This window comes from Pongo abelii, chromosome 8, assembly GCF_028885655.2.
Source record: "Pongo abelii isolate AG06213 chromosome 8, NHGRI_mPonAbe1-v2.0_pri, whole genome shotgun sequence".
In the NCBI taxonomy this organism is placed as follows: Eukaryota; Metazoa; Chordata; class Mammalia; order Primates; family Hominidae; genus Pongo; species Pongo abelii.
In genome coordinates this window covers 70,768,920-70,787,473 of record NC_071993.2, presented here as the reverse complement: position 1 = coordinate 70,787,473, position 18,554 = coordinate 70,768,920, and the positions used below count along the sequence as shown (strand labels likewise).

The window sequence follows — 18,554 nt, the reverse complement described above, 5'->3', positions numbered from 1 at the left end:
GGTACATTTTAATTTTCATAGTGGGCACTGGCAAACTGTAGGTACATATGAATGTAATGCAGCATGATTTCATCTCTATAAATTTTCTAAACTTGGGTATACTTACCCTATTGGTGCTATTATCAGGATCCAGCCATTTGGGGAGAAAGTCAGCAGCTTCTATTAACAAGAATTCACCATCATTGTCTTCAATCCTAATGCAAGAAAATTTCCAATTTTGCATTCAAAAAGCATATATCTGCTAGTAACCAAAACAGTTTTATTCTAATACATTTTCCTCTTCATCTTAGTAAATATTTGAGTATGTACTATGTGCAGATGGCTATAAGAAAGCAAAATATTTAAGATAACATTAAGCACTGAAGGAGACTATAAGATTGTAAGCAGGAGTTGAAGGTAGATATGATAAGGAAAGAAGATAAGCAATTTACATAAAGAAATATTAGACAAAAATATGAAAATATACAAAGTACTATAGGGTTCCAAAAGAAAAAAAAAACATATAGCTGAGATTAGAAAAGCCTTCATGTAGGAGTGTTATTTGGGCCTGAAAAGATAATTCTTTCTGCCTCATTTGCATCACTTTTTTTTTTGTTTTGTTTTTTGGAGACGGAGTCTCGCTCTGTCACTCAGGCTAGAGTGCAGTGGTATGATCTCAGCTCACTGCAACCTCAACCTCCCATTTTCAGGCAATTATCCTGCCTCAGCCTCCCGAGTAGATGGGATTACAAGTGCCCGCCACCAGGCTCAGCTAATTTTTGTATTTTTAGTAGAGATAGGGTTTCGCCATGTTGCCCAGGCTGGTCTGGAACTCCTGACCTCAAGTGATCCGCTCGCCTCAGCCTCCCAAAGTGCTAGGATTACAGGTGTGAGCCACCATGCCTGGCCTGTATCACTTTTTTAAATTTAATTTTTTTAAATAGGTTATACATTCACATGGTTACATTTTTTAAAAAAATATATTAAAAGTTACATGGCCAGGTGCGGTGGCTCACGCCTGTAATCCCAGCACTTTGGGAGGCCGAGGTGGGTGGATCACCTGAGGTCAGGAGTTCAAGACCAGCCTGACCAACATGGAGAAACCCCGTCTCTACTAAAAATACAAAAAAAATCAGCCAGACGTGGTGGCGCATGCCTGTAATCTCAGCTACTCGGGAGGCTGAGGTAGGAGAATTGCTTGAACCTGGGAGGCAGAGGTTGTGGTGAGCTGAGATCGCGCCATTGCACTCTAGCCTGGGCAACAAGAGCGAAACTCCGTCTCAAAAAAAAAAAAAAAGTTACAAAATGAAAAAGTCTCCGTCCTACTTTTGTCCCTATCTGCTCAACCCTACATGCATCACTGCTGTTTCTTGTATATCCTTCTAGAGTTTGCTTACACATAATCTAGCTATAGAAATATATATTTGTATTTTCTCCCTTTTTTACACAAGACATAGCATATTTTATATACTGTTATATACCGTTCTAGCTCTATACTTCTATTTTTATTATTTTATTTTATTTTATTTTTGAGACAGTCTCACTCTGTCGCCCAGGCTGGAATGTAGTGGTGCAATCACACTCACTGCAACCTCTACCTCCTGGGCTCAAGTGATTCTCCTGCCTCAGCGTCCCGAGTAGCTGAGACCACAGGCATGGGCCACCACACCTGGATAATTTTTGTATTTTTATTAGAGATGGGGTTTCACCATGTTGGCCAGGCTCGTCTCGAACTTCTGACCTCATGTGATGCTTCCACTTCGACCTTCCAAAGCGTTGGGATTACAGATGTGAGCCACCGCCCCAGGCCTACAATGTACCATGTTCTTGAAACTTGCTAAGGCAGTAGATTTTAAATGTTCTCACCACACACAAAAAAATAAGTATGTGAAGTAATGTACGTTATGAGTTCAATTCAGCCATCCTACAATATATATGTATTTCAAGACAACATGTTATACATAATAAATATATACAATTTTTATTTATCAATTTTAAACATAGGCTGGGCGCAGTGGCTCACACCTGTAATCCCAGCACTTTGGGAGGCTGAGGCAGGTGGATCACTTGAGGTCAGGAGTTTGAGGCCAGCCTGGCCAACATGGTGAAACCTTGTCTCTACAAAAAATACAAAAATTAGCCAGGTGTGGTGGTGCACGCCCATAGCCCCAGCTACTCAGGAGGATGAGGTACGAGAATTGCTTGAGCCTGGGAGGCAGAGGGTGCAGTGAGCCGAGATTGTTCCACTGCAGTCCAGTCTGGGCAAGAGAGTGAGAGGCTGTCTCAAAAAAATAAAATAATATAAAATAGAGCACAGTGGCATGTGCCTGTAGTACCAGCTACTTGGGAGACTGAGGCAGGAGGATGGCTTGAGCCCAGGAGTTCAAGTCCCGCCTGGGCAAAATAGCAAGACTCCGTCTTTAAAAAACTAAATAAATAATAAATAAATTTAAAACATTTAAAAGATTTAAATAAATTTATTTAAAGATAAAAATAAAATGAGTTATCGCTTAGATTTACATCCTGAAATATTTAAGGATCAAATGACAGCTACAGATGAAATAATAATGACCATGAGTTAGTAATTGTTGAAGCTGGATAATGGGAACATGTGGGTTCATTCTCTCTACTTTAATGTATGTTTAAAATTTAAATAGTAAGTTTTCAAAGGTTTTTTTTCCCCTTCTATTTTGTTCTGTTGGGAAAGAGGTTGAGTGGGTAAAAAAAGATCAGAATTTGGGTGCTGAGTAGGAAAACTAGGACAAAATATAAGTGGGCGAAACGACCTCTGCTGGCAATACGTGGTAATTACAGAAAACTCGGGTCCCATTTCTAACGCAATGTTACCTACTTTGGTTCCTATACAATTGTTCACTGACTTCCCTTTAAATTGTTTCTGTGTATGATTTCTCAAAAAATATAGCTATGGTCTAGTAGAGGAATACATATTTAAAAATATGTGAAATATGTATGTATATGTATGAATGGAATTTTATTTTTCAAAGATCCACAAGGAATTTAATGGTGATTACTTTTGGGAAGCAAGAGCAGTAGAACCCTTTGTATCTTTTGAATTTTGTTTAACACATGTATTTGTTTTTTCATAATTAGAATTTTTAAAAGAAAACCTAAAATAAGTAGGTTTTATTTGAAATCTTTTGGAAGTTGAACTCTTCGATAGTACTTTAATTCTTTCTCAAGAAAAGGAAGTCACAAGAGAAGAGAAAGAAAACACAGATATGGCCAGGCGCGGTGGCTTACGCCTGTAATCCCAGCACTTTGGGAGGCCAAGGTGGGTGGATCACCTGAGAGGAGTTCAAGACCAGCCTGTCCAACATGGTGAACCCTTGTCTCTACTAAAAATACGAAATTAGCCAGGCGTGGTGGTGCACGCCTGTAATCCCAGCTACTTGGGAGGCTGAGGCAGGAGAATTGCTTGAACCTGGAAGGTGGAGATTGCAGTGAGCCAAGATCACACCAGTGCACTCCAGCCTGGGTGACAGAGCAAGACTCTGTCTCAAAAAAAAAAGAGCACAGATACTATTAAAATCTGTACAATTTCCAGCAGACTACAGGAGAAAATTAAATTACTAAATAGATAAAAATGTAGTCACTTTGTTTCAGTAATAGAATTCCTTTAGAATAATTAAGATAACTACAATACCTTGCTACTAACTCTGGAAATTCCTTTGTGATCTGCTTTATTACATAAACAATAAACCATTCATCCTCAATATTATCCCCAAACTTTGTCACGCCAAACATATGAGCAGGAACACCTCCTAAAAACAAGAGAAAAGCAACCATGTAACCAGATAAATTTGTTACTGCAAATAAAATGCACATAATCATTCAACTGAATAAACATTCATTGACTGATTGCTCTAAGTACTGGGCAGCAGAGGTTGCAATCCTGAAGAAGAAGCCTACTCCTGAGGACCTCAGGGTAAAACAAGACAACCAAATGATCTCAAAACAAGATAATGAACTCTAGAACAGGGGTGTGCAGTAAGGGCTATGTGAGTATAAAGGAGGGGGTATCTGTGCTATGCTTGCCTGGAGGAATGACAAGAGGTGAGCTTTCCAGAAAAATGGAAAAGTATGTGCAAAGGCACAGAGGCATGATGTATAGAGTATGTATGTATAGAGTATTCTGGGAATACCAGGACGCTAGATTTGGATGGAGCAGAAGTTTTCAAACATGTGCACTATTCACAAATACATGGAAACTAAACAACAACACACTCTTGGAATAAATCACAGGGAAATTAGAAAATATCTTGGGACAAATGAAAATGAATGCACATCATACCAAAACTTAAGGAATTCAGTGAAAGCAGTGCTAAAAAGGAAGTTTGTAGTTGTGAAAGATCTCAAATCAACAACCTATACCTCAAAAAAAAAAACAAAACAAAACAAAAAAAAAACTAAACCCAAACCTAGCATAAGGAAGGAAATAATAAACATTACAGCAGAGAGAAATAAAATAGAGACCAGAAAAAATAACAGAAAAACAAAACAACTGAGTTGGGTTTTTTTGAAAAGATTGACAAACTATTAACTTGATTAACCAGGAATAAGAGCAAATACTCAAATAACTAAAATCAGAAATGAAAGAGGGGACAGTACAACTTATGTCATAGAAATAAGAAGGATAAGAGAATTCTACGAACAATGGTATACCGGTAAGTTGGATAACCTAGAAGAAATCAACAAATTCCTAGAAACACACAACCTGTCAAGACTGGATCATGAGAAATACAAAAATCTGAACAGATCTATAACTAGTAAGGAGATTGAATCAATAATCCAAAAGCTCCTAACAAAGAAAAGCTGGCGTCACCGGGGAATTCTTCCAAACATTTAAAGAATTTGACACCAATCCTCCTCAAAAATCTTCCAAAAAAATAAAGGGGAGGGAATTCCCAAATTCCTTCTGAGGTCAGCATTACCCTAATGCTACCTTACCAAAGCCAGACAAAGACAATATAAGAAAACTGTAGATCAATATCCCTGATGAGTATCAATGCAGAAATCCTTAACAAAATATCAGCAATCTGAATTCAACAACACACTAAATAGATTATTCACCACGATCAAGCGAGATTTATTCCTGGGATGCAAGGATGGTTCAACACATGAAAATCAATGTACAGTTAATATCCCACATTAACAGAATGAAGGTCAAACAAGTGCATTACAGAGTGTCTCAAGAGCTGCCATGGCAAACGATAGGTAGAAGAACAGCCCAACCAACTCTTCTCCCCACCCTCAGATCTCAAGTTTCTTCAATTAGAGAACTCCAATTAAAGTAACTATTTTTGTCTATATTAGACTTTGATTTAAATTTCATCTTGAAGCAATGGGAACTATTGAAGGATATTAAGCAAGAGAGTGACACAAACATAACTGGCAACAGTGTGAGGAACTAGAAAGACAGGAAACAGAGGTAAGTTAGGAGGCTGTTGTTGTTTTCCAGATGTAGAGATAAAGAGGGCCTACAATGAAGCCAAACAGATGTAGAGAGGGGGTCATATTTTAGAAGCATTCAGGATTTAGCATCTGACTGAACATGGTGAAGTGAGGAACTGATTATGATTTTGAATTACTGACTAGCTTGGATAACTGGGTGGATGGCAATGCCATTAAACAAGATAAGAAAACAGTAAAAATGGTTTTCTAGAGGACAGATAAAGGGTTGGTTTTAGATGTGCTACACCAATGTGACAGTGTTCTTGCCAATAAATATCACATGTATTTCAATGAATAAGAGTTCAATAAAATTAACAGTAAGATATGTAGCAATTGTTGCCAAAAGATAACAGATAAGCACTAAACTGAGAGTATCACAGTGATGTATACTTGTGATGTATACATGGGGGGTATATCTTGTGATGGTATCACAAGATGCCAGGCTCCTGATCCCAAATAAGACCTCACATAAGTCACTGTGTAAGGAGAGACTTGGTCACCTACCCACGATTTATTTTCATAAAACTATAGGAAATGATAGAACTGTAATGTGACCAGTTCCCCACCAGGCTACTTAAGGGTATATGTCTGCTGCTTAAACTTCGAAGGCCAGCTGGCAAGCCAAAGCCATCGTGCCCAGCAGAGGAGCAGGTCCTGAGAACCCAAACATTGCAGGGCATAGCTGGGAACATACTAAGGAAAACAGTGTCATTGCATATACGCAGTAGGCAAAGAGCCAAAAAATTAGCTTACAAGCAACTTAAAGATGGGAGGTGGGGTGGATTTCTAGAGCTGTCCTGATGCTGCCCAGCAGTGTCCTGTCTGTAAATCCTAATAAACTCATCTACTTGCCAAGATAGACCTGTCTGAGTCATTCTTTGGTCTCTCCGCTCCCTCCTAGTTTAATCCTGGGTTTTTCTCATAACAGGACAGAGTGCCATATTTTGCCAGAGGTCAGATCTCAAGCACCAACAACACAGGGAAGCAATGAAGAAACCTCAAAATGCTTGTAAGTGGCAAATATTAGTCATAAAGCCCAATTATTTATCTTTATAAGCCGGGCAGAGCCACTCAGATCCTCACCAAACGGCTATATGAAACAAGGCAGCCTATCGAACACATCATCAAAATAAGGAATACTGAGTAACAGCAAAAGGAACCATGATTAAAGCCAGATGCCTGAAACTATTTAGTATAGATACTTAGATACATTATGGCATAGTGTAGTAACTAAAGTTCAAAAGAATAACCATGAGTTTAATAATGTTTAGTATATGCTAATTCCTAAGGCAAATTTAGAAAGTTTTCATTAATGTGATTTTTTTTAAAAAAAGCTTTAAGGCTAACTGAATATAGACAAGTATTACTCATCTAAAAAGTTTAGTGTATTAATCTCTTCCTGGCAACACTGAGTGAAGTGTGGACTATTACACATCACTGTTGTCAGGATAACATTAAAAGTCACACTAATCCAAACAAGTAAAAGAGCCTTACCTTTCCCAGGTTTATATTTAAGATTGAAAGGCTGATTCTGCCAGATGTAGGGGACCAGCATAGGTGCAAACTGAGTCATTATTCTCTCAATGTACTTCTGAAGAACCTCTTTGTGTTTATCTGAGTCCCTTGACTCATCTGGTATCAGGAACAGGCGGTACTCCACTGTGTCTTCCATCGTAGCAAGCTTCATGGTTTCTTCCATTCTTCTTTGAAAACTATGTTTAAAGTTCCAAAATATAAACCACATAGAACAATGCAGAAGTAACATCTGAACTCTTTTAGATGATTCTATGAACATTGTTTTCCAAAATTTAGTTAGGCCAGGCACAGTGGTTCATGCATGTAATCCTAGCACTTTGGGAGGCCGAGGCAGGCAGATCACTGGAGGTCAGGAGTTTGAGACCAGCCTGGCCAACATGCTGAAACCCTATCTCTGCTAAAAATACAAAAATTAGCTGGGTGTGGTGGCATGCACCTGTGATCCTAGCTACTCGGGAGGCTAAAGCAGGAGAATCACTTGAACCTAGGAGGCAGAGGTTGCAATGAGCCAAGATCATGCCACTGCACTCCAGCTTGGGTGACAGAGCAAGACTCCACCTAAAAAAAATAAATAAATAAAAATAAAAAATAAAAAAATAAAATTTAGCCACATACCATCATCATGGTTTTTGCCTTAACCATACACCACCTACAGTAATATTTATTTCATTTTTTTAAACTTTATTTATTCATTTGAGATGGAGTTTCACTCTTGTTGCCCAGGCTGGAGTGCAGCGGCATGATCACAGCTCATTGCAACCTCCACCTCTTGGGCTCAAGCCATCCTCCCACCTCAGCCTCCCAAGTAGCTGGGACCACAGGTGCATGCCACCATGCCCAGCTAATTTTTTTTGTATTTTTAGTAGAGGCAAGGTTTTGCCATGTTGCCCAGGCTGGCCTAGAACGCCTGAGCTCAAGCAGTTCTTCCACCTTGGTCTCCCAAAGTGCTGGGATTATAGGCACCTGGCCTAATATTATTTTTAATGACACTTTACACTTAAAACTTTATCTTTAAAATTACGTTAAAAGGAAATCTTGATATAATACAGTGAATAGAAATCTAGTATCACATTCCCCAATTAGTAAGTATGTAAGAATAAAATCTTTATTTTTTATATTTTTCCTATTTTGGAAGTGAAGAAGGAAATTTTTAATGTTTGCCCTTGTACTAGCAGTGGTATGTGTAACATATTTCGAGAAACACTGCACTAACATCTACTGTTTACATACTATCAAAAACCCCAGTTCTGCCACTAATTAGTTGTGCCACTGTGGACATTTCACTTTCTCTTTCTGGGTTTTTTTCTTTAATTTAGGACAAGTTATCTACCATCTCTAAAATCTCTCCCTGCTTTAAAATTTTGTTATTTAAACTCTAAAGAACAATCTCTCTTGCTCTACAGAAGGTACATCTCTCTCTTTTATGAACATTGTATAGTGTAGAGGAATTCAGAACTACAAAACATTCATGTCCTGTCATCTTACCTCTGTCCTAAATTTGCCCCTTTTTCAAGTCTCATGGGATGGTAGGTATATCTTTATTTTCTTTTTTTCTTTTTTTTTTTTGAGATGGAGTCTTGCTCTGTCGCCCAGGCTGGAGTGCAGTGGAGTGATCGCAGCTCACTGCAACCTCTGCCTCCCAGGTTCAAGCGATTCTTTTGCCTCAGCCTCCCAAGTAGCTGGGACTATAGGTGCACACCACCACACCCAGTTAATTTTTGTATTTTTAGTAGAGACAGGGTTTTACCATATTGGCCAGGCTGGTCTCAAACTCCTGACCTCGTGACCCACCTGCCTCGGCCTCCCAAAGTGCTGTTTTTTTAAAATTTTTAAGGGTGCATAGTAGGTGTATATATTTATGGGGTACATGAGATATTTTGATACAGGTATATATAATGCATAATAAGCACCTCAGGGTAAATGAGATATCCATCGCCTTAAGCATTTATCCTTTGTGTTACAAACAATCTAATTATACTCTTTTAGTTATTTTTATTAAAAAAAATTTTTGTAGCCAGGACATGCTCTCATCTGAACTTTGTTATTTTTAAATGTACAATTAAATTATTATTTACTATAGTCACCCTGTTGTGCTACCAAATACTAGTTTTCATTCACTCTATTTTTTTGTACGCTTTAAGTATCCGACTCCCCCACAAACCCTCTGTAACCCTTTCCAGCCTCTGGTAACCATCCTTCTACTTGCTATCTCCATGAGTTCAACTGTTTTAATTTTTAGCTCCTACAAATTAGTGAGAACATTTGAAGTTTATCTTTCTGTGCCAGCCTTATTTCACTTAACATAATGATCTCCAGTTCCATCCATGTTGTTACAAATAACAGAATCTCATTTTTTTTTTTTTATGGCTGAAAAGTACTCCATTGTGTGTATGTACCACATTTTCTTCATTATCTGTTGATGGACACTTAGGTTGCTTCCAAATCTTGGCTACTGAGAATAGTGCTGCAATAAACATGGGAGTGCAGATATCTCTTTGATATACTGATTTCCTTTCTTTTGGGTAAATACTCAGCAGTGGGATTGCTGGATCATATAGTAGCTCTATTTTTAGTTTCTTGAGGAATCTCCAAAACTGTTCTCCATAGTGACTGCACTAATTTACATTCTCACCAACAGTGTTTTCTCCAAATCCTTGCCAGCATTTGTTATTGCCTGTCTTATGGATAACAGCCATTTTAACTGGGGTGAGATGCTATCTTATTGTAGTTTTGATTTGCATTTCCCTGATAATCAATGATATTGAGCACTTTTTCATAAACCTGTTTGCCATTTTTATGTCTTCTTTGAGAAATGTCTATTCAGAGTTTTTATCCAATTTTTAATCAATTATTAGACTGCTTCCTAGAGAGTTGTTTGAGCTCCTTATATATTTTGGTTATTAATCCCTTGTCAGACGGGTAGTTTGCAAATATTTTCTCCCATTCTGTGGGTTCTCTCTTCACTTTGATTGTTTCCTTTGCTGTGCAGAAGCTTTTTAACTTGATGTGCTCCCATTTGTCCATTTTTGTTTTGGCTGCCTCTGTTTGTGGGGTATTACTCAGGAAATCTTTGCCCACTCTAATGTCCTAGAGAGTTTCCCCAATATTCCCTTTTAGTAGTTTCATAGTTTGAGGGCTTAGATTTAAGTCTCTAATCCATTTTGACTTGATTTTTGTATATGGTGGGAGGTAGTGGGTCTGGTTTCATTCTTCTGCATATGGGTATCAGTTTTCCCAGTACCATTTATTGAAGAGATTGTCTTTTCCCCAATGTATGTTTTTGGTACCTTTGCTGAAAATGAATTCACTGCAGACATATGGATTTGTTTCTGGGTTCTCTATTCTGTTCCTGTTTTTATGCCAGTGCCATTTTGTTTTGGTTACTATAACTCTGTTGTATAATCTTAAGTCAGGTAATGTGATTCTTCCAGTTTTGTTCTTTTTGCTCAGGATAGCTTTGGCTATTCTGACTCTTTTGTGGTTCCATATAAATTTTAGGATCTTTTTTCTATGACTGTGAAGAATGTCATTGGTATTTTGATGGAGGTTGCATTGATACCTCTTAATTTTCTAAGGGTTTTCCTTACTTATCCTTAATTTTCTAAGGGTTTTCCTAAATAAGAGTACTAGTTTATTCTTGCTGCCAGGTGATGCTTGGTAAAGGAAGAAATGGCGGTGGATGGACCACCCTAACTCCGTGATTCCAATCTTACTCAGCTTTCTAAGAGACTCATAAAGAACCTGCTTCTTCTTATCCAGACACCCACTCACCACAGTCTGACCAAATCATCATTTTGCCTTTCAACCCAGAGGGACAGACAGTAATTTTATCCATCCACCCCATAATGCCAAACACACATCATGCAGAATTTGGTGTCAGAACTGGAAGGGACTCTGCGATCACTCAGGCTAATGCCTCACTGTACATATGAGAAAACCCAGAGTACAGAAAGAGAAGCGACCAAGCAGCAGGGGCTTGACTTGGAGTCTAGTGCTCTTTACCCAGTCTAGGCTCCCTCCTGCCATCTAACAAAATGAAGCCAATTTCTCTTACGGTTCTAGGGCCTCTCCTGCGCGTCTCTGCTGTGGCACCTTCCCTTAGCCGCCTCTCCGACTGCGAGAGCTGATTGAGAGCTGCCACCGGCCGCCGAAGCCTGGATGAGGCTCTGTCCCGTCGCCTGCCCGGAACCTGAAGCCAGCGGAAATCCTGAAAGCCTGAAACCCGCTCAGTCCCCGAAACCTTGTGTGTCGTCACTGCTGTGCGTCGGCGGGAGCATTTTGCGGGTGCCCGGGGGCCTTCGTCACTTCCGCCCCCGCGGCAAAGCAGGGAGGTCGGAGGACTGGAGAGGTGGGGACCCTGGGGAGGTGGCGGCTCGGAGTCTAGGTGACGGGGCGAGACGGGGCCGGTAGGTGGCGGGAGGGGCCGGGCCGGAGCCGGCGGGAGGGCCAGGCCCGGAGGCCCCCACCCTGGCGTGCCCGCCCGGGCCGCGCCTGAGGAGGAGGAGGAGGAGGATGATCTCCAGATACACTCGGAAGGCGGTGCCACAGAACTTGGAGCTGTGAGTGGACTGCTCAGCCACCCCAGCCGGGGCGGGCGGCGGGCGCTCTGGGGACCCTCCTTGACCAGTCCTTCGTTCCTTTCCTTTCCCAGGGCTGGGGAGAGATTTTTCTTCGGAATTCTCTCCTCTCAGCCCTGCTGGACGCTGCCCCTTCTTCCTCCATCTCCAGCTGAGGGCGTGTCGCCCTTGGTCTGTAATTCCTGAAATCAAGCACTGGGTCTGCTGAAGCATGGGTAGCATCCGCAGTGCTTCAGGTCCCATTGTTAATGGCCATGGTAGCTCGAGAAGTTATTAATAGCTAACTGAGGGCTCCAGGAAAGTGCTCACTTGACACTGTGCAAAGCTATTTACATACATTTGCTCACTCCTATCAATGATATCAGATTGGGAACATTATTTTGCACATTCTACAGATAAAGATCCCAGAATTAAAGATTGTAGCATGCCAAAGATCACACAGCTTGAAGGTGGTAGAGCTGAGAGGTACAAACCTGATGTCGATCTGATTCTGAAGCCTGTGGTCATAACCATCGCACATACTGCCTCTCCACCTCTGCAATTAACCACCAGCATCCATAAAGATCAGTTTTGCTTTTGAGACTTTAAGAGCAAATATTTCTGGCTTTAAAAAGATCCACCCCCACGGCCCGCCGTGGTGGCTCACGCTTGTGATCCCAGCACTTTGGGAGGCTGAGGCGGGCGGATCACTTGAGGCCAGGAGTTCGAGACCAGCCTGGCCAACATGGCGAAACCCCATCTCTACTAAAAATGCAAAAAAAATTGGCCGGGCATGGTGGCGGGGGCCTGTAAACCCAGCTACTTGAGAGGATGAGGCAAGAGAATCACGTGAACCCGGGAGGCAGAGGTTGCAGTGAGCGGAGGTCACGCCATCGCACTCCAGCCTGGGTGACAAGAGCGAAACTCCGTCTCAAAATAAATAAATAAATAATAAAAAAATAAAAAGAGCTGCCCCCTACCCTGACTGAAGTGTTGTATAATAATTTAGAAAGTAATAATAGTGTCATACATTTATTAATGCTTTACACTTCCAAAAGGGCCTTCACTTTTTTTTTTTTTTGGAGACAGGGTCTTGCTCAGTTGTCCAGGCTGGAGGGCAGTGGTGCAACCCTTGCTCACTGCAGCCTCCACCTATGAGCTCAGGTGATCCTCACAATGTAGCTTCTTGAGTAGCTGAGACTACAGGTGCACACCACCACAACTGGCTAATTTAAAAAAAATTTTTTTTTGGTAGAGACGGGGTCCCACTATGTTGCCCAGGCTGGTCCCAAACTCCTGGACTCAAGCAGTTCTCCCACTTTGGCCTCCCAAAGTGTTGGCGTGAGCCACCATGCCCAGCTCACTTCACTTTTTGATCTTAACAACTCTGTAAAGTGGGTATGATTATCTTCAGTCTTTCAGAAGATGAAATTATATCAGAAATGTTACATATTTTAAGATTATATAGCCAAAAAAGTCAGGAGTTGAGCTTGGGCTTTAACCCCAAATTCCAATTTTTTTTTTCCTTCATGGAGCTATATAATTTTAGCAACCATAAATTTATTAATTAAATATTAACTATAAATAAATGTATTAATTAAATATTAACTTTTCCTTTCATTTAGCTATGTAATTTTAGCAACCATAAATATATTAATTAACTTAACTATTAATATTTATTAATAACTATTTAATTTAATTTAATTTATTAAATATTAACTATTATGCACATACATGATAATTGCAAGCATGATATTTTGAATCATTCTTGGGTTTCTGGCTAGGCTGTCTTCTAGCCACGTGACTTTTAGGCAAATTACTACATCACTGAGCCTTCGTTTCTGTAATATAGGAATAACACCTTATCCAAAAGCTTATTTAAAATGATGGTGTGGACCCCCACACCTGTAATCCTAGCACGTTGGGAGGCCAAGGTGGGCGATTGCCTGAGCTCAGGAATTCAAAACCAGCCTGGGCAACATGGTGAAACCCTGTCTCTACTAAAAATGCAAAAAATTAGCTGGGCATGGTGGCACATGCCTGTAATCTCAGCTACTTGGGAGGCTGAGGCATGAGAATTGCTTGAACCTGGGAGGCAAAGGTTGCCGTGAGCCGAGATCACGCCACTGTACTCCAGTCTGGGTGACAGAGGAAGTCTCTCAAAAAAATAAATAAATAAAAATAAAATAAGAATAAAATGATGGTTTGGAGCTTGACACATATACATCCTCAATAAATGGTATTTTCCTTGTCCCTTCGCACTTTTACTTGGGATACAATAGGCATACAAAGAAAATAAGTCTAAAACCTCTCTTTGCCTTTCAGAAGCCTATTATTTATTAAGGAATAAGATATCTACATGGTAGCAGTTTAGTTCCTAGTAAACTCTTTGGGAACTAGGAAGAAGAAACAGTCATCTCTTAGATTTGGAATGTGTTGTTCCTACTTAAAAAAAAAAAAAAATGTGAGGAAACTGTCTTTTCCCAATAAAGTGACTGAGGTTTAGCTAAAAATCTGCTTTTATGATTAAGTCCAACCATTCTGAAAGTTAAAAAAAATCTTGTATGGAAAAAAATGATAGGCACTTGTTGGGCCAGAATTATTATTAACTAGTATAGTTATATCAGTTTTCTTTCTTTTTTTTTTTTTTTTTTTTTTTGAGATGGAGTCTCTGTCGCACAGGTTGGAGTGCAGTGGTGCCATCTTGGCTCAGTTGCAACCTCCACCTCCTAGGTTCAAGTGATTCTCCCACCTCAGCTTCCCAAGTCGCAGGACTACATGCCCAGCTAATTTTTGTATTTTTAGTAGAGATGGGGTTTCGCCCCAGGCTGGTCCTGAACTCCTGGACTCTAGTGATCTGTCTGCCTCAGTCTCCCAAAGTGCTGGGATTATAGATGTGAGCCACCGTGCCTGGCCTACTTGTTCTTGATTGTTGATTTGATACTCCCTATAAGGCCCAAAAGATGATTCTATAGCTGGAGTCAGGATGAAGTGAATAACGAAGATAATGAAGATAAAATGTATCTTAATGGGAGCAAATTCAAAGCAATTTTTACTTTAGATGTTATAATAATGATAACCTGCTTTGAAGCAGTAACTTTAGTTTTCTACCTAGCCATTAAAAATTATAATTGTTGAAAAGAGTATGGGAAAGGAATGATTTTCAACATACAGCTTAACATTTTTTAATGAAAAATTTCAAACATAAACATATAGAGAATAGTATCATGAACTACCTGTCACCCCACATTTAACAGTTAACAAAGTTAATATATTTGCTTCATCTATCTTCCTTATCCTTTTCTTTTTTTTTTTTGAGACGGAGTCTCACTCTGTCGCCCAGGCTGGAGTGTAGTGGTGCCATCTTGGCTCACTGCAAGCTCCGTCTCCTGGGTTCACGCCATTCTTCTGCCTCAGCCTCCCGAGTAGCTGAGACTACAGGTGCCCGCCACCATGCCCAGCTAATTTTTTGTATTTTTAGTAGAGACAGGGTTTCACCATGTTAACCAGGATGGTCTTGATCTCCTGACCTCGTGATCTGCCCGCCTCAGCCTCCCAAAGTGCTGGGATTACAGGCGTGAGCCACCGCGCCTGGCCTCCTTATCCTTTTATTAACTTCTCTGCGCCTCTCTGTGAAATAAGGAAAGCAAAACTGCAGATACTGCCATTTCACTCCTATATATGTCATTATGCATCTCTAAAAATTATGGACATTTTTGTATGTAGTCATAGTGCCATTATTAAATTTAATGATATTTTTTGTTATTATCTAATTGTCAATTCATAGATTTCCCTGGCAGACTAAAAAAATGTCTTAAGTCTCTATTTCATAGCTTGAATTTGTATTTCTTATCCTTTCCACTTTTTCAAAGACAAGCTCTTGGTTGTAGGACCACTGAATGAGAGACATACAGGTAAGTCTGCACAAATTGATCTCCACAGTTTGAGAAATAATTTAAAGTGCAAGCTCCACTGACTGGGCTCTTAGCTTTATCTTTATATAGAACAATGGTACAATTCACTAAAATCTCAAACTCTTCATTTCCTTCTAGAGGCCTTCCTCTGAGAGCCAGATTACTAGGATTTGAATCTTGGCTTCATCGCTTACTAACCAAATGACCTTAAGCAGGTTACTTAATCCCTCTGTGCCTTAGTTTCCTTTGAAATAAGAGTATTTGAGATTTATGCTATACATTTGCATATTAAAGACCTGGAAGATCTCTTGTAAAGAAATCTGTGTAACTTTGTTTAACCTATTACAGTTCCTAAATGTATTTGACTACAGAATTTTGTGAGGAAAGTCTACCGTAGATTACTAGGAACATATATTGATTGACCCCATAGATTACTGCAACATGTAATGATTGACCCCATAGCTTAATCCAGTGCACACATTGAAGTCTCTAGAGCAGCAATATTCAATACAAATATGATATAAGCCACATATGTAATTTAAAATTTTCAGGTGGTCACATTAAAAAAGAAAGGTGAAATTGGCCGAATGCAGTGGCTCATGTCTCGAATCCCAGTACTTTGGGAGGCTGAGGTAGGAGGATCATTTGAGGCCAGGAGTTAGAGACCAGCCTGAGCAACATAGCAAGATCCCAATCTCTACAAAAAAAAAAATTAAAAATTAAATAATTAGCCAAGTGTGGTGGTGAGTACCTGTAGTCTCAGCTACACAGGAGGCTGAGACAGAAGAATCCCTTGAGCCCACGAGGTCAAGGCTGCAGTGAGCTATGACCACACCACTGTACTCCAGCTTGGACAACACAGCAAGACCCCATCTCAAAAAATAAAATAAAAGTGAAATTTTTTTACCTTTTTATTTTGAAATATAGACTCACAGGAAGTTGTAAAAATAGTACCAAGAATCCCATGAACTTTTCACTCACCTTCCCCCAATGATGACATCTTATGTAACTATGGTATAATTTCAAAGCCAGGAAAATGACATTGGTACAATACTGTTAAGTAGACCTACAGACCTTATCCAGTTTTTACATCCACTCCTGTGTGTGTGTATGTGTGTACATAGTTCTTTATATGCAATTTGGTCCCATTTACAGATTACTGCAAATACGACTATAAATCAAGATAGAGAGCTGTTTCATCACCACCAAGGAACTTCACTGGGTATCCCTATCCCTTTATAATTATATCCACTCTTGTCTCCATCCCTGGCAACCATTAATCTGTTCTCTACCACTATAGTTTTGTCCAATATACCATTATATAAATGGCCCTTAAACAATGCAGGGGTTAGGGGTATTGACCCCCTGTACAGTAAAACATCCATGTTTAACTTTTGACTCCCCAGAACTTAACTACTAATAGCCTACTGTTGACTGGAAGCCTTACCAATAACATAGTCAACTTAAAAATAGACTGGTAGTTACATATATTTTACACATTCATGACATACCTTTTTCTTAAATTTTTTCGATATTTCTAGGCTACATGGTTCATCTGTTGAGTTTCTTCAAATTGTTGCAAATCTCCAAAAAATTTTCCAATATATTTATTGAAAAAAATCTGCATATAAGTGGGCTCACACAGTTTAAACCTGTGTTGTTCAAGGTCAACTGTAGTAGTTAATGGTTTTTCTACTGGCTTTGGCTTTTTGCACTGAAAAGCATGGTGCTTTTGAGATCCATCCAAGTTGTTGCATGTATCAATAGTTTATTTCTCTTTATTGCTGAATAATATTTCATTATGTGGAAATATCAATGTTAAAGGACATTTGAATTGTTTTCAGTTATTTTTTCAATTGTAAATAAAGCTGCTGTAAACATTTGTATACAGATTTTTGTATGAATGTAAGTTTTCATTTCTCTAGGCATAATGCCCAAGAGTGCAACTGCTAGGGCTCTGGGTAAATGCATATGTTTAGTTTTATTAGAAATTGTCAAACTATTCCAGAATGGCTATACCATGACATTCCTTCCAGCCATGTATGAGACATCCAGTTTCTCCACATCCATGCCTGCATTTTGTGTTATCATTATTTTTAATTTTAGCTGTTCTAATTGGTATGTGGTGATATCTACTATATTTTCAACTTGTGGTGACATTAATTTTAAGAATATATTTTGTTTAACAACCCAATATATCCAAAATATTATCATTTTAATATGTAATCAAGATAATAAATGAAGTATTGCAAATCCTTCTTGAAATCCAATGTGTTTTACACTTAAAACACAATTCTGACTAGCCACATTTTAACCACTGGTGGCTACCATATCAGACAGTGCAGTTCCAGAGCAGAGGAAGTAGGTGACTAACTTCTAGATTAAATTATTGAATTGTATGTATTTTTTTTATACAGGAAATATAACTTTGTTTTGTCTTTCATAGGAAAGGAATAACAAAACATGCTTTTAGCCATCATCCCCCTCCAGAGAAGCTGGAGGAAATTTCCCCCACCAGTGACAGTCATGAGAAAGACACAAGTTCCCAAAGGTAATAACACAAAGTGTACTTGTTTACTTATTGCACTTGCTCATGGCAGAGGTTTTGTTTTTTGGCTTAGGATTGGTGTCAAGCCTTGTGCTAATGAAAACAAAGCAAGAATTTTTGTCATGTTCTCAGTACCATTTAGTTTTCATTCTGAAACAGCTAATGACAACATCATATGTATTTTCATAAACTTTGAGAAGTAGTATTATAAAGTAGTTAAGAACATGGATAATCTGCCATGGGATTAGAGTGAAAAAACAAACAAACAAACAAAAAACAGAACATGGAGCTTGGTACTTATAATCCCAGCACTATGGGAGGCCAAAAAGTGGGAGGATCATTTAAGCCCAGGAGTTTAAGACCAGCATGAGCAACATGGCAAACCCCATCTCTATTTAAAAAAAAAAACAAAAAAAAAAAACATAGCCAAGTGTGGGGATGTGCACTTGTGGTCCCAGCTACTACAGAAGCTGACATGGGAGGATTGCTTGAGCCCAGAAGGTCAAGGCTGCAGTAAGCTGTGTTTACACCACTATACTCTAGCCTGGG

General features: G+C 39.3%; 2 protein-coding genes across 15 annotated transcripts in view; one reads left to right on the top strand and one right to left on the bottom strand.

Annotated features, from left to right (window-relative positions):
- ECD (ecdysoneless cell cycle regulator) overlaps positions 1-11,250 on the bottom strand; it is a 34,194-nt gene extending 22,944 nt beyond the window's left edge. Inside the window, exons 1-4 of one of the 2 annotated variants that reach the window (XM_054521510.2) lie at positions 11,042-11,250; positions 6,946-7,163; positions 3,644-3,761; positions 107-194 (exon numbers count right to left, since the gene is read on the bottom strand). In XM_054521510.2, coding sequence (XP_054377485.2) covers positions 107-194; positions 3,644-3,761; positions 6,946-7,150 — 411 coding nt within the window. In that variant the 5' untranslated portion in view covers positions 7,151-7,163; positions 11,042-11,250. 2 annotated transcript variants of the gene reach the window in all.
- A 125-nt stretch (positions 11,251-11,375) lies between these two features.
- Positions 11,376-18,554, top strand: part of FAM149B1 (family with sequence similarity 149 member B1) — a 73,420-nt gene continuing 66,241 nt past the window's right edge. For 10 of the 13 annotated variants that reach the window (XM_054523338.2, XM_054523336.2, XM_054523339.2 and 7 more), the window contains exons 1-2: positions 11,376-11,546; positions 17,904-18,008. In XM_054523338.2, the coding sequence (XP_054379313.1) occupies positions 11,500-11,546; positions 17,904-18,008 (152 nt within the window). In that variant the 5' untranslated portion in view covers positions 11,376-11,499. Of the gene's footprint in view, positions 11,547-15,344; positions 15,458-16,612; positions 16,680-17,903; positions 18,009-18,554 lie in introns of those variants that run through there. The other 3 variants (XM_054523334.2, XM_054523335.2, XM_054523344.2) reach the window with 3 other exon arrangements.